This window comes from Acyrthosiphon pisum, chromosome A2 (assembly GCF_005508785.2).
Source record: "Acyrthosiphon pisum isolate AL4f chromosome A2, pea_aphid_22Mar2018_4r6ur, whole genome shotgun sequence".
Taxonomy (NCBI): domain Eukaryota; kingdom Metazoa; phylum Arthropoda; class Insecta; order Hemiptera; family Aphididae; genus Acyrthosiphon; species Acyrthosiphon pisum.
The window spans coordinates 51,163,165-51,179,470 of NC_042495.1; the positions used below are offsets into that span (position 1 = coordinate 51,163,165).

Here is a 16,306-nt window from a genome sequence, read left to right on the forward strand (position 1 = left end):
ATAAAAATATTTTAAGACAACTCTTTTTTTTTTGCCAATCATAATATAATATGATAACAGCTATTAGTTATTACTTATTATGAAACTATGAAAGAATTATTAAGTGAGGTAGTTTAAAATTGAAAACAAAACATCTCTAATTAAAACAAATGTATGTTTAATATGAGACTTACTATACATTTGTATATAAAAAGGGGGAAAGGAAAGTATTGGAAAAAAATATATTTTCATTATTTGTGTATACATTGTATTCATTTTGAATGTAGAAATTAAATAGAATTATCAGTATAGATAACGGTAACATTTTGTGTAAATTTAATCTATGTACTTAATTATAAAACAATTAAGCAGGAAAAGTTAACATTATAAATAATTTAATTTAAAATGTTAGCAATTTCTATGCACCATAACATTTTGAACATTATTAGTTTTTTTTTTTAAACTATTGTCGGAACAAAATTTGTTGGTTAGTCAAATAACTTAAAAATGTAATGGAATATTCCTCATAGGTTGGATGTTGGTAGAAATAAAAAAAAAAAGAAGATGAGCATAAATTCACAATATTTTATTATGAGTGTCAAGTTAGAATGTTCAAAAATTCTTTAAAATCACTAATATACAGGGATAAACATGGTCAAAAATTATATAAAATTACTTTTACCTTTACTTTATAATTAATTTCTTTATAGTTTATTTCTCTTGTTGTTAATCATTCTTAAATAAAATATTATACAATATTATCCACATATGATCATTCTGATTATTTTAACAAACTAAATGGATAATTAAATTAACGATTTAGTGTTGCGTGATGTCATTTAGCCATTTTTAGATTTTGAATGACAAATACTTAACTCTTGAAAAAATAAAATAAAATACCATAAAATGTTTATTATAGAATAATAAATTGTCATCATATAAAAAAAATAATGAACCCGCATGTGTTGTGTCCGTCGAGTTATGAATATTTTAAGAGTGTAAAAAATTTTACAATTTTAAAATACTCATAACTCGCGTTAAAATTAAAGTATAATAAAAAGCCCATGAGGTTGTCTAGATAATAATCTTACCTTTATATTTTATAAGAGGTCAATTCGCTCTAATTTTTAAATTAACGGAGCTACACGTGTTCTGCTGAGCATTAAATTTGCTATGTTACTCACTTGTAAGACGGAGACAACACATGCGGGTATCACATCCTCTTAATTATCTTTTCAAAATTGTAATAATGTTCTTCATATTTAATTCAGTGGTGTAATTTCAGTTTTCAATAGAGGGGGCTCGCAAGAAAGCACATCTACTTAAATTTTTAGAGAATTACACTTCCCACCTCACTTGTTTATAATTTAAATATTTTTTACTCTAATTGTTTCAAAACTTTGTAAACTATTAGGTATGACAATTTTTATTGATTAACAAAAATATTATTAGATTACTAATTACCAATCGGTTTTTGTTTTTAGAATTTGTATTAACTTTAGATTTTAGAAACAAAACTATACGGGATTATGATATTAGTTATTATTATTTTTGTGCATATTACAACATTATTATGTTCCTTTTCCTTCATAAAATAAACACACCTACAAACACTATACATACATGCAAGTCTCCACATGTGTCTAAATATATTCCAACTACCTACCTATCAATTATTAATTAAAAATCATTGTGACAATAATAGTTTAGTAGGTTGTCTAGTAGTTATGAATCTGGTATTAATGATTATTAAATTATGTTTTAAGGAACCTATGCCTCACTATGGATTCATTATAGCTACCTATGTTGAGTGATAGTTTATGCAACTCTGCATAGGTTCTTATCATAATTAGTTTTAGGTAGATACCTATTTGTTTATACTTATTTAGAAGTGTCTTTAATAAAATGATGTGTAGGTATCTATTGGTAAAACAATTGGTTTATTACCTATTTATTTGTTAAAATTAAAATACTTTTCATTTAGCTATTTAGGTAGGCACTTATCTCTTTATTTATAAAAAAAATATTGTTTGATAAATAATTAATGAATCACTTCAATCTTATGATAAAAGCTTTTAATAATCTTATTTATTTTTATCAAGACTACTTTCAAAGTAATTTACTTAAGAGGATGTGATACCCGCATGTACATAGCAAATTTTACGCTCAGCAGAACAAGTGTAGCTCCGTTAATTTAAAAATTAGAGTGAATTGACCTCTTATGAAATCTAAAGATAAAATTATTACCTAGGCAATCTCATAGGCTTTTTAGTATATTTTAATTTTAACGCGAGTTATGAGTATTTTAAAATTGTAAAATTTTTTACATCTTAAAATATTCATAACTCGACAGACACAACACATGCGGGTTCATTATTTTTTTTATATGATGACAATTTATTATTCTATAATAAAAATTTTATGGTATTTTATTTTATTTTTTCAAGAGTTAAGTATTTGTCATTCAAAATCTAAAAATGGCTAAATGACATCACGCAACACTAAATCGTTAATTTAATTATCCATTTAGTTTGTTAAAATAATCAGAATGATCATATGTGGATAATATTGTATAATATTTTATTTAAGAATGATTAACAACAAGAGAAATAAACTATAAAGAAATTAATTATAAAGTAAAGGTAAAAGTAATTTTATATAATTTTTGACCATGTTTATCCCTGTATATTAGTGATTTTAAAGAATTTTTGAACATTCTAACTTGACACTCATAATAAAATATTGTGAATTTATGCTCATCTTCTTTTTTTTTTTATTTCTACCAACATCCAACCTATGAGGAATATTCCATTACATTTTTAAGTTATTTGACTAACCAACAAATTTTGTTCCGACAATAGTTTAAAAAAAAAAACTAATAATGTTCAAAATGTTATGGTGCATAGAAATTGCTAACATTTTAAATTCAATTATTTATAATGTTAACTTTTCCTGCTTAATTGTTTTATAATTAAGTACATAGATTAAATGTACACAAAATGTTACCGTTATCTATACTGATAATTCTATTTAATTTCTACATTCAAAATGAATACAATGTATACACAAATAATGAAAATATATTTTTTTCCAATACTTTCCTTTCCCCCTTTTTATATACAAATGTATAGTAAGTCTCATATTAAACATACATTTGTTTTAATTAGAGATGTTTTGTTTTCAATTTTAAACTACCTCACTTAATAATTCTTTCATAGTTTCATAATAAGTAATAACTAATAACTGTTAATCATATTATATTATGATTGGCAAAAAAAAAAGAGTTGTCCTTAAAATATTTTATTCTCTTCGAAGTAGGTAGGTTTAGTTTTAAAACCACATATTCCTATTTATTAATATTGATCTGAATAAAGTATGAACTTGTTTTTAGTATGTTACATAATATATAAAATGTACATACCTTCCATCACATAAAAAACCTTGAAGTATAAAACAATTAAAATTAGAAATATGTTAAATATTATTTATAGAGGATACTGGATACTGTTAAGTAGTTGTTTCTTAATAATCTATAATAATGATTATTCTATTTCCAAGGCTGAAATTAGTGTTTAGAACAACATGTACATAAAGTATTTTATTATTATTAATACATTTTTAATTAGGTTCTGTTCTTTAGAATTTTAGAAAGCATTCTCTACCTAGCTCAAATATATAAAACATATATTATATATACCTATGTGACTAGTATCTTCTAATTTTTTTAGTAATTTCATTTTTTACTACCTATATAAATTATATTGGATTGCATGTATTATCATTTGATGTACAGACTCTTTTGAGAGTTGGGTATACATAGTTGGGCATTAGGCAATACCTATATAATAAGGTATTTTGTAAAAGAAAAATTGAAAAAATATTGTTCGGAAAATAATTATTGTTGTGTAATTTTGATTTGTTTATTTGTCTCTTTTGATTTACTATTTTGGTTTTGGGCTTATAATTAATATACATTGTAAATTACTAGTTAAAAATAATTAATACTGCTGTAGCCTACCTTAAATTTATTTTATAAATGACATTAGGACAACACAGTTTTATGCATTGGATATTTTTGTTTAGTCTTTTAGGAAATATCACATTAAAATCTTTATTATTGCTTTTTTTTATACTGTTGTCGATAAATTACAATGTACTCAATGACACTTCTAGATCTTTACTATACGTTCAAGTAAATTTAGATATCAGCAAATAATTTACTATTGCATACACTGTATTATATAATATAACTTTACACCACATAACATATTGATGTAATACTAATTTTCATCTACCTAAACGACGCAAACTAAGTATAAAGAATCTCATCGACTGCCTAGGGACTCAAGAATCTACGCTTATGCAACTACCATCTGCTAAGGTAGGCAGTGTCTGGTCCCCTGTATGTGCCATGGACCATGGTTGTTGTATTTTTAATATTTCAATAAAACAACAATGCATGGGGTTAAGCTTTGTCAAACAGTTCACCCCTCCCCCCCCCCCAATGTATTTGTTCCAAACATGAAAAATAAAGGTAAAAGAATCCCTCTTAAAGTATAATAAAATTGCTGTATTGCATATTATGTAAACTTAGATTGTTAACAAATTTTTGATAAATTAAGATTTTTTATGTAAAAGTGTAAATCATAAATTAAGCTTCAATCACTACAAACTATAATTAAAAAAATAAAATTATGTCTACATTATGTTTAACATGTTCAGCGCCGCCCATGATTTCCGATACAACGGAAAAAACTAAAATTAAAACCACCCATATCTTTAAATTTATAGTTCATTGTCAATAGCCTATCTTAGTTTCAGAGTTTATTAAAAATATCTGATTTAATTATAGCATATATAAACTTATACTTTTGATGCGTTCACGCATCACCGAATAAACTCTATTGGAAATAACTATTAGATTAAACTCTGTTGGCGCATATACGCATCAGTTGCGTTGAAAGTGTTAATCATTTATAATACTTATGCATTATTATTAGTTACAAGTTAAAAAAGGTGGGTATCGCTCTGCTGTACAGAAGGTTATAAGTGTGTCACTGTAATCGATGGTGTTAAATTTGAATTCAATAATAGGTATAACATCATTGTATAAGAAAAAACGATTCTGAACGAAGACGGTCAATCAGCCTATGATATTATACATTTTATGATATTATTGTGAATAAAGTAATTTATACATAAGCTATTTACGTGGAACCTTGTTTTAAATTTTCAATCCTTAGCTATAAAAGTTGAATATTTTATAAATTTTGTCAAACACATCATTGTGTAAAATCAATACATTCATCGCTCCACTCAGAATCTAAAAATTTAATTATTTTGAATCATAACTACCACAACTATAAATATGTTGATATTTCTATAAAATAAAACCAAACTGATTGAAATATTAAATAATAATACATTGTTAACAATTTTTTTAAAAAAAATGTTAATTAGGAGATATTTCACTATATAATAAAAAAAAAAATCAGAACTATTCAATTGTTTTCTTTCTTATCTTTGTCACAAATGTAATTTTTTGTCTTAGTCACATTGGTATTAATGTTATCTTTTCATTATTTAATAATATAAAAAATACATTTTTGTCTAATTTAAAGCATGAGAAAATACAGTTTTATACTGAACAAATTTACAATTGCATTTACTATTATAATAATTTATTTTATTTAAGAATACTTTTATATTTTTGATTTGAAATTTAAGTAATTAATATATTAATATATTAATTTTAATTTTAATTTAAAAAATAGTAAAATAACAATTTTTATAATTATTATTCTTAAACAAAATATCACGTTCTTTGAAAATGTCTAAATAGTAAATGATTCTAACATGATTCTTACTCAACTAATATTACCCTATCCACTAAATAATGTATTTACAATTTACTTTCTGTTTATCACCACATTTTTTTCAATATGACTATGTTACAAAAATGTCTTATAATAATATTTTACCTATTCTCCTAATTATTGAAATTTAGTTTTTTACTAAAATTGCAATGAAACAAAAATGTTCATATATTTATACAAAAATAACCTATTTTAATTTTGTATTTTAATAAAAATATTATTGTCTTAGGTTGTATTTGTTTATAAATTATAATATAAATTGTATTTTTATTTTTCATATTCAGAGCTACTGTAACATGCAAAGTTATCATCCGCATATTGTTTGTACTTATTAACAACATCTATTGTATACCAACATATTGTGTTTGGATGATTATATTTTTCCCTTTGCGGAAGATTCACCCAAACCTATATTGGAAACTTGAAGGCTTATTTTTTCATTGGCTATTAGCAATGGTTTCTATGTGGTCTTGGTCAGCTGGTTATGACAGTAAGTATTATATTCTATTATCTATTTGCATAAGACTTCACCACTCATGAATACTCTAATTTTTGTTTAATGTTCTGCCCCCCGTATCTCATAGATAAAGGTCTCATTTTTTCATGTATATTTGATTCTGTTAATTATTTATCTAATTTATCTATTATGCTATTGTTATTATAGTTTATAAATATTATTTTAAATAAGAAAACATATATGCTGATTTTTACTGATCCAATGTTGTATATAATGTTTCCGAACAAATTAGGAACCAGAGAACCAGATATGTATTTTATAAAATATGTTTGTTTTTTATTAACATGTTGAATTTGTCAATTTAATAATTTTAAGACTTATAATATTTAAAAATTTTTTTTTATTTCAGTTGATTAAAAGTATTTAAATATAATATATTTTTTTTTTTATAGTTGTTGAAATGGGTGATGATATCAGATTATGTTTGAATGATCGTACACTAGTGTTAGTTAATCATCAATCTACAGCAGATGTGCCAATGCTAATGACAAATTTTAATTCCAAGGCCGGTGTATTGCCCAATATTATGTGGATCATGGACAGGATATTCAAGTTTACTAATTTTGGTATTGTTTCTATTATACATCAAGATTTTTTTATCTTATCGGTAAGTGTGAATTTTTCATACTTTTAAACTTGAAAAAAAATCTATTGTTTATAATTTACTTTTTAATAGGGTAAAGATCAGAGAGAACAAGCTGTAAAAGAATTAAGAACTCACATTCGTGGATCATATTTACCTCGTCAGCGAAAATTAATTATTTTATTCCCAGAAGGTGGATTTTTAAGAAAAAGACGAGAAGCTAGTCAAAGGTAAATTAATAAAATAATGTAATTGTTAATACTGTTTGATAATTATTAATTTTAGGTATGCACAGAAAAACAATTTACCTTTACTAGAACATGTTACGTTACCAAGATTAGGAGCTTTTTCAGCAATCATTGATGAACTTTCACCAAAACAAACAAAATATGGTGGTGTGACAAACAATAATACTGAATTCAGTAAGCATAGTAATTGAGGATTCTAAGAACCGGCTATATTTTCAAAACGCATGTTTTTACATTTTTTGATAAAGAATAATTTTGTTTACATTTTGGTGCAATAGCTAGGTTTTTTCATCTGTTAAATAAGCTAATATATAAATGGAAATGTCTGGTATAAAAAAGTTCAATAACCAAGTATTATTGCATGCTTCTTGAACAATTCCAAAATATGGATGTAGCCGGTTCTTGCACTGGACCCTTAAATTTATATATAATATGCATATTATAATTATTAATTTCTTAAAAAAATTCAATTATAATATATTGAGTTCTATGTTTTAATGTTTAATAGTAAAACATAAAAAAAAAATATATAATAGTATCAAGTGTTCATTGGTATAAAAAGTTTGTATACAATTATTTTGTGGATTACAATTTTTCAGTACAGTAAAATGTATATCATGCTCACTTACTATTATATTATGAAGTACCTGATATTCATTAATTCCTAATTTAGTGAATAATTTTTTTTTATCAATATAGTATTACATTTTTTATTCTAACTCAAAGGCAATATATTATTGTAGATGAAAATACTGACAAATTAGCGTGGATTTTGGATGTAACAGTTGCATACTCCGAAGGAAGACCGTTGGATTTACCCACTATCATTATGGGTCAGAGAAGAGCTTGTCGTACACATATGTACTACAGATTATTTCCCAGTTCACTTGTATGTCAATTTTAAATATAATAATTTGATTGTATTAGTTATGATAACTTGATATTTTTAGGTTCCTAGAGAACAAGAAGAAATGACTAAATGGTTATTTGATCGCTGGGAAGAAAAAGAACGTATCCTAGAAACATTCTATTCAACTGGTGAATTCCCCAGTCATAAAGGATCACGTCAATCAGCTGTTATCCAACAGGATTGCGTACGGTTCCTTATATTACATCTATTTTTTATTGCATCGTCATATGCCCACTACAGGATTATTCATTATTTGATTGGATTAGTATGGTAAACTTGAAGAAACTAGAAAAAAAAACAAAGAGAGGAAGAACGAACATAATTTATGTAGAGTTTTTCTGTATACATATATTTATTTTATGTATGTATATACTATAAACTTATATAACAGCTGGCAATAAAACCAATGAATAAATGTGATTGAAATCTAGGTTGTTGTAAAAAATACAAAATAAACATTTTTATAAATAACATTAACATCTAAAGATATCACTTACAAAAATAACTTAACTAAAAAGCACGAACGAGTTTAGTAACTGTGATTTACTTTTATATGTTTCGTATTTAAATTATTATATGAACATCAGTGTTTATTTTGTTTTCTTCTAACTATTGATTTAATTTTTTTTTTTTGTAAATATAATATTGTAATTTTAAGAATCATTATTTTATTATTGTTTGTTTCTTTTTCTTATATATATATATATATATATATATATATATATATATATATATATATATATATATATTTAATATAATATACATATTTATATTTATAGGCTCTGTATTTTAATGTAAAGTATGATTTACTAATACATTTTTATTTCATTTTGAGATGAACCTTATGACATATTGTGCTTGTGATTTGAGGATCAATGTTATTCAGGCCTCTGAACCTATAGGTTTGATGATTATATCTTGCACCTGAAATAAATTGTTTTAACTGTTAAACTATAAAAAAAACTTGTATATTATTAATATTTATTATTTTCCAATATATGACAATTTTGGAAAATAATTCTCCAAGGTTAGCATATATTTTGATGATAAATTAAAGCTTTGTATTTATTTTAATGCGTTAAATGATTTTGTATGCCAACTAATGTGTGAAAGATATCATGTTAATTATTAGTCTTCTGTGTTGTGACTGTGATAACATTTATATAATATATTATATTATATTTTATAGTATACGATTTATTCTTGTATTGTTATACATTTTCACTTTAAATTTACATTTTACTTAACTAAAATCAAGCACTGTACAGAAGACATTTGTAGATAGTAATCATCCATTTGTTTTATTGTTTTATTGACATTATGACATATTATTTTGTGAATCATTTTAATTTTTTATAATTGTGTGGATATATTATATATACACATATTTATGTGTGTATATATTATACTTTCTCTTAAACACCATTTTATACTGTTTTTTTTTTATTATTACTATTTATTAAAACAAACGTTATTTCTTTTGCTATAATTTTGCATTATTTGTATTTAATGTGAAAAAACATATTTATACATTATTGAGTGATTGCAATTATACAAAGAAAATTTTTTTATATCGTCATGTGAAAAGTGAAATTAAAATGTATTTTTAAATCCATTGGATGAATATTGTGTTAGTTTTAAAGAATTAATGAACATAAATTGCAACAGTTAAGAGAAGGTAGTTTTTTAATTCCAGAACTATTGTACTTTTGATGGAATACTTATGTTTTATAATAGTTTCTGCGAAGGCCAAGATTAAAAAAAATAAAAATAATTTCTTAACATTTAATATGTTTTAAATTTATAAGCTATTTACTTATATATCTGGCAATAATATAAAAATGTTGTTGAATTAAATGTAATTAAATGTTTAATTAATACATTTTCATTTATTGCTAGTAATTTAATACATTTTAAAAATATTCATTATTAAAAAAAATTGTATTACTTGTACGTGTGGAGGAGTGCCCAATACAAATTCGATGGTAGATGCTATGTCTGCTGGAGAGATACTGGGGTACGTTTCGTATAAATGTTTATCAAAGTTATCTCCCAGTGAATTTTTGAAAATTGAAGATTTCACAAGACCAGGACTGACACACGTGACCTTGATGGGGCTTTTCAATGCCCTTAATTCTTGCCGCAATCCTTCTGTGAGTGCTCGTACAGCATGTTTGGTTGCGGAATAGAAATGGAACGGACCATATGAAGGAACATAATGCGCCAGATTACTAAGCCCAGTAAACAGTAAGTTAAATAATAAATACAACAAACGGTTTATAATTTTTTTTTTTTTTTGAACCTGCTTAAATGAATAATGTGTGCGTCTTTCAAGTTGCGACTATTCATGGATCTCACTGCCTCCCGTGAACAAACACTTAACGCTATAACGTTTACGTCCAATATTTTTTTCCATTCCGATACAGTACCATCTATATTCAAAACAAATAAAAATAAATATATATATTTAGAAAAACCAATTCTTTTTTAACCACTAAAAATACATTTTGCTGAAAATCCAATAAATTAACTAACAAAGGTACGTAGAATAGTTAATTAAGGGTCCTGGTGCCCATTTTCCACAATTCTATAAAATTTGAAAATTAAATTTTATATTTTAGTTGCCACCTCAATTATAAGACTTTTCTACTAATCTGCTACCCGATACCTATTTAGGGGGGGGGGGGGTGATAAGGTGTATTATATCGGAAAAAATGACTACGAAAATAACTCTCAAGCTTAGCAGAATTTTCGGATTTTTATGATTATTTTTTTATCTGAAAGAAGAAAACTTCCTACAGCCCGATATCTCTGATTTTGTATTATATTTCAAATAATTGTATTAGAAAATTTGTAATCCTTTTTAATATCTTGTATTTTTTTTTAGACATATTATAAAGTTTGAGAATAAAATATTGAAAAACAGATTAATGCGGGCTGTAGAATATTTCACTCTAGCAATTACAAAAAAAAAAAAATTATGAAATTTGGTTGATTCTACAATGCGGTATTGTTATTTCCGCAGAGTGTATTTTTGAGGACAAAATGGCATTGGCACCGAGTGCCTTAAGTTAAATTAAAAGTTCTATTTTTTAATAAAGCTAAATGATGAACACAATATCACTGTTTTCGTAGTTAATAACATGTGAGGTACCTTCCTATTACTGAGAAATTTCATAGAAGTGTCCTCTGGACTCTAGATAATGTCAATTTGTCAAATGTTTCTTAAAAATTTAAATTTACATGTAGCTATATCAATTATTTAGAAAATTGATAGGTACACCTCGTGCCTACCCATGATTAAAACATCCCTATCTCTCTCTGTAGTATTCAATCTAATGATTGGTTTGCAGAAACTTCCATGTTTCTCTATCACTAGCCTTCCTCTTCAACTCTTGATATGAGTTACATCCTTGATCTTCTATTATCTGACTTATTTATTGCAATCTTGGTCTTCCTCTATGAATTTTTCCATCAATTAGGTACTCCTTCTAAGATTAATAATAGCAGCCCATCGCGTCTTAAAATATGACCTATTAATTTATTTCGCCTTTTCTGTATACTCTTCCACATTGATTTCCATTCAGATACCCTTTCTAGAACTTCTTCATTAGTGACCCTATCTATCCAACTTATCTTTTCCATCCTCCTGTTGCACCACATTTCGAAAGCCTCTACTCTTCTCATTTCTTCTCTTGCAATAGTCCATGTTTCGCATCCATATAATATTATGCTCCAGATGTACGTTTTTAGTAGATACGTATATAGATTTTTATACAGTTGGTACAGCAGTTTTCTTTCCGTGGTTGCAATTCCGGCTCTTTTTATCATTTTAAACATTATTTCCCAGTTAACATTGTCGAATGCTTTCTCAATAACGATAAAGGCAATAAATGTTGACTTATCTTTCCGTATTCTTTTTTCCACTATTAATCTTAAAGAATATCGCTTCCCCCGTACCCATTTTTTCTGAATTGGTCTTCTGATAATAATGTGTCTTCTATCTTCCTTTCCATTCTCGTATACATAATTTTTGTTAAAATCTTTGAAGCGTGCGATACCAAACTAATAGTTCGATATTGTTCATACTTCATAGCTAATGACTTATTTGATATGGGAATAATTATACTCTTTACAAAGTCGGTAGGTATATCCGCCGTTCTGTAAATATCTTTAATGAGTTTAAATAATTCATTCAGCTGCTCCTGCTTTCTCCTGCTTCCTTCCAAAGTTTCGGCTTGGATCTCATCTATTCCAGCCGCTTTCTTTGGTTTTAAGTCTCTTAATGCTATGTCAAATTCTTCTCTTAATACCGAATATTCTACATACTCTTCATCTTGTTCATTGTCATTTATTTTTTCCAAATATGTAACAACCAGTTCTTCTTCATTGTATAGTGCTTCTGTGTATTCTTTCCATTGTTGCGTGCACCCGACTTACAGGAGATGGTGACAAGATGGGATGATGGTAGAAGCGTCAAAATGATCAACAATTTGTGGGTTGATGTATTATTTATTTAAAATTGTAGAATAATAAACAAGTTGAATTTAAACACTATTAGATTATTCGAATTAACGAAGAAAAACCAGTGCCTTAGAAAATAAGCGATTACTCGAATATTCTCTAAGTCCCGTAATACGTCGTCAACGAAAATAATCTAAGTCGTAATACAAAAGTATGATAATCAAAGAACGAAGAGGTACAGGGGTGTGTACGTATGGTTGCTGAAATCACGTCTGAATACTATATAGGACTATAATCCTATATAGTCCTGTCCCCTCTCTTACTAGATCTCTGGCGGACTATGTCGTTGGTTCTCACAGTCCAGGGGGCCTTCTACAAGATGTGCCTTTGGTCGGTGCGGGGTGTCGTAAAATGACCAAGTATACCCGCGGTCGTCTTGTCACAGTGCCAATATGTGATTCGTAGAATCTACTGTGCTCCGAGGAGGTTTCACAGATATCTTAACGGTTCGGGTTTGTCATCTGGCCGTTTGCAGACACCGAGACTGTTGCTAACGTTTATAGTATTGCTCCCCCAAGGTTTTTTATGTACAGCGGTGACATCACCTAACTATTTACGTGTTACCATAGGACATCCAATGCTGTGTAGTATGATTATGTGTAGGGGCGGAGTAGAGGGGTCCGTACGTAGCACCTCCCCTTAGAAAAAGGATTTATATCTCTAAAAGACAGAAATCTTTTTAAGAACACCATCGCATTTACAAGTTTATGAAATGTGTCTACAATTTAGTTAATTTCTTATAACATCATTTACATGTTTACAATTATGTTTTACAATGTTATGATTTCATTACATCAAAATGTGTTTTACAGTTACAATAATATTTGGTTTACTGGTTTACAATTAATTGATTTTTCATTACATTAATATTTGTTTTACAATTTTTCATTACAATAATATTCGTTTTACATTTTTTGTTACATTAATATGGCTTTACACGTGTAAAGGTACCTTGTGTTTGACAGATATATATTGTTTACATTTGTTAACATAGTTTGGTTGTGCACAATATATATTGTTTAGAGCATTGATACAATTTTACAATAATACATCTATATATAAATATATTTATTTTTGTTAGTCGTTACATTAATACATTTTATTAATAATTAATTCAATGAAAACTTATTTCAACACATATACAAATATATTATTAGTTTTTTTTTTTGTGTTAGTTCTATGTTATTTTAATTATTTCTTAATACAATAATAAATGGAGTAAAACTCTCTTTTTTTTTGTTAATAACATTAAATTTTTATAAACATCTACAACATTTATAATTAGTTATTGTTTATAACTAATTATAAACAAAAATTATTGTTAATAAGGTATACACTCATTTCACTCATAATATATAGCGTGATTAATAATACAAAAAATAGTTAATTAGTACTTTATTATATATCGCTGACTAAAGGTCAATTCTAGATTTACTAATATTTTTTGTTAATTAAAAGTATTTTATCGATAGAAAATCTGCCAAAAACATACACACGTGTTTAAAACCTTCAGTACCCTCCCCTACAGTTAGAAACCACCCAATGGACATTGGCCTAAGTTGCCGCGGGTTAATATTAATAAAAAAAAAAAAAATGTTACTTTGAGCCGCAATCAGACAACGCCCAATATATTCATAGAGTAATAATTATTACTCTATAGTCTATTCCGCATAGACTCTATGGTATACCTACTACTTATATATAGCTATTATAGGGCATATGCTACAATATATTATAGGTACGAAGTAGGACCTATCTACACCCTACCTAATTATAATAATGATATAACTCATTTCTGAGTTATATGTATTTCGGTACCTACCTACTTGCTTACTATCTAGTACCTATCAAATTTTATTCCCGGCCATTAATAAATTATATATGGTCACTTATGGCATATAAATATATAATATTTAGTAATAATATAGTATAATACCTGACCTAACGCTTTTATTGAATGCCTACCTATATCATATTAAACAAGTTATGAAATATTTTGTTACGCAAACATTGCCAAATTGGGTACCGTTGGTACAGAGTTAATATAAATAGATATCTGGTATGTAACCTAGGTAATAATAATGTAGGTAGGTACCTACTGAGAATTATAGAATATAGGCTATAACCTATGTATTATCACAGAACAATGGTATTATTATTATATTGGTGGCGCTGAAGTATAATATATTATATAGGTAGTACTTACCTACCTAATGTGTATGTAGTTCGAAAAATAATGAATTTAGCCTCTCACCAGTCCGGTAGTCACTAGACAATAGACATCTAACAATCTTCTCATTTTATGTGTCAACTGAACAGTCTGATTTCGCAAGACTTATAATAACTTAATTTACTTAGCATGATTACCCGCCCAATAATTGGTACCTACCTACCTATAGCTATGTAGGTTACCTGCTAGGTGGTGGATAAAGATTGAGGGCAATTTAAACGAGCATTGGCTTAAGTGCCATTTGACACTTGTATTGAACATTAATCGCAAATAGAAATGCTCAAATTAATATATGCCGCTTATGCTTTGTAGTTCCGTTTCTAAACTAAATAACGTATTACCCAAGTATTACATCATTCTTTAGAAAGACTAATAAAATTATGGTTAGTACAAATTACGAATTACGAATGTACTATGAACCTATAATATAAACGAATTAGAATCGTATAATGTGCCAATGTGGTATATTGTACATTCGTATATATAGCAAATTATTAACAATAACTTTTTAAACGTATAGTATATCTACTATTTTAAAATGTGATGTCAACAAAATATAACATACCTATAGATATTAGATATGTACTATCGATAGGGGTTTTTGAATATATTTGTCATTACAATTTACAGTAATTATTGTACCTATATTATACTTAGTACAATAAGTATAAATGTATAATATTGAGTACCTAGGTATTGTTGTATCTATTATACTTATAGGTACTATTGTGTACATCGTAATTCCTACAATTTATACATTAAATGTAAAATACATTTTACTGTTATACACTTATACCTATGTATTTACAGTTCAATCCCATTGGGAGTACAGTGATAATAGGAAAGTACCTCTGATCTCTCAGTGTCGATTGAGGGGGTCCAAGGGGTCTGGACCCCATCACTACCATTGCCACATAACAACGTTAATTTTCTTTATGCATAAAAATCCCATGGGATTAAAAAAATGATTATAAATATAACCTAACAGTTTTGTATACAATTTATATACAGTAGTCGCCACTAATCAGATAATTACTCATTTTGCGACCAGAGTATTTAAATCCATTAACCGAATGAGTCAATAAGGCATAAAACGTCCAAGAATAAAAAGATATACATGTACCTATTAGGTACATGCATTGTAATAAAAAATTGTAATAAATAAATTTGGTCATGTACTAATAAATATTCATTATTATATTGTATTTACTTATTTATGTATTTTGTCATTCATGTAGAAAAAAGGTGGGTATGTGGATGTCGCTCTGCTTTACAGTAGGTTACAAGTGGGTCACTGTATAATGGGATAGTATTAAATTGGAATTCAATGATATAATATCACTGTATAAGAAAAACGATTCTGAGCCGAAGACGGGTTTGTCAGGTCTAGATATTAGACATACATATTATTAATAGGTATACTTAATCTATAGGTATTA

At 26.7% G+C, this 16,306-nt stretch overlaps 2 protein-coding genes across 2 annotated transcripts in view; one reads left to right on the top strand and one right to left on the bottom strand.

Moving 5' to 3' along the window:
- LOC100164265 (acyl-CoA:lysophosphatidylglycerol acyltransferase 1) overlaps window positions 1-8,674 on the top strand; it is a 9,894-nt gene extending 1,220 nt beyond the window's left edge. Inside the window, exons 2-7 of the mRNA XM_008189495.3 lie at window positions 6,140-6,345; window positions 6,765-6,979; window positions 7,049-7,185; window positions 7,241-7,377; window positions 7,947-8,092; window positions 8,154-8,674. Coding sequence (XP_008187717.1) covers window positions 6,140-6,345; window positions 6,765-6,979; window positions 7,049-7,185; window positions 7,241-7,377; window positions 7,947-8,092; window positions 8,154-8,387 — 1,075 coding nt within the window. The 3' untranslated portion in view covers window positions 8,388-8,674. The remainder of the gene's footprint in view (window positions 1-6,139; window positions 6,346-6,764; window positions 6,980-7,048; window positions 7,186-7,240; window positions 7,378-7,946; window positions 8,093-8,153) is intronic.
- A 178-nt stretch (window positions 8,675-8,852) lies between these two features.
- The window catches only part of LOC100166294 (dehydrogenase/reductase SDR family member 11), a 15,415-nt gene continuing 7,961 nt past the window's right edge, over window positions 8,853-16,306 (bottom strand). The window contains exons 3-5 of the mRNA XM_001949323.5: window positions 10,416-10,545; window positions 10,062-10,344; window positions 8,853-9,037 (exon numbers count right to left, since the gene is read on the bottom strand). Coding sequence (XP_001949358.2) covers window positions 8,996-9,037; window positions 10,062-10,344; window positions 10,416-10,545 — 455 coding nt within the window. The 3' untranslated portion in view covers window positions 8,853-8,995. The remainder of the gene's footprint in view (window positions 9,038-10,061; window positions 10,345-10,415; window positions 10,546-16,306) is intronic.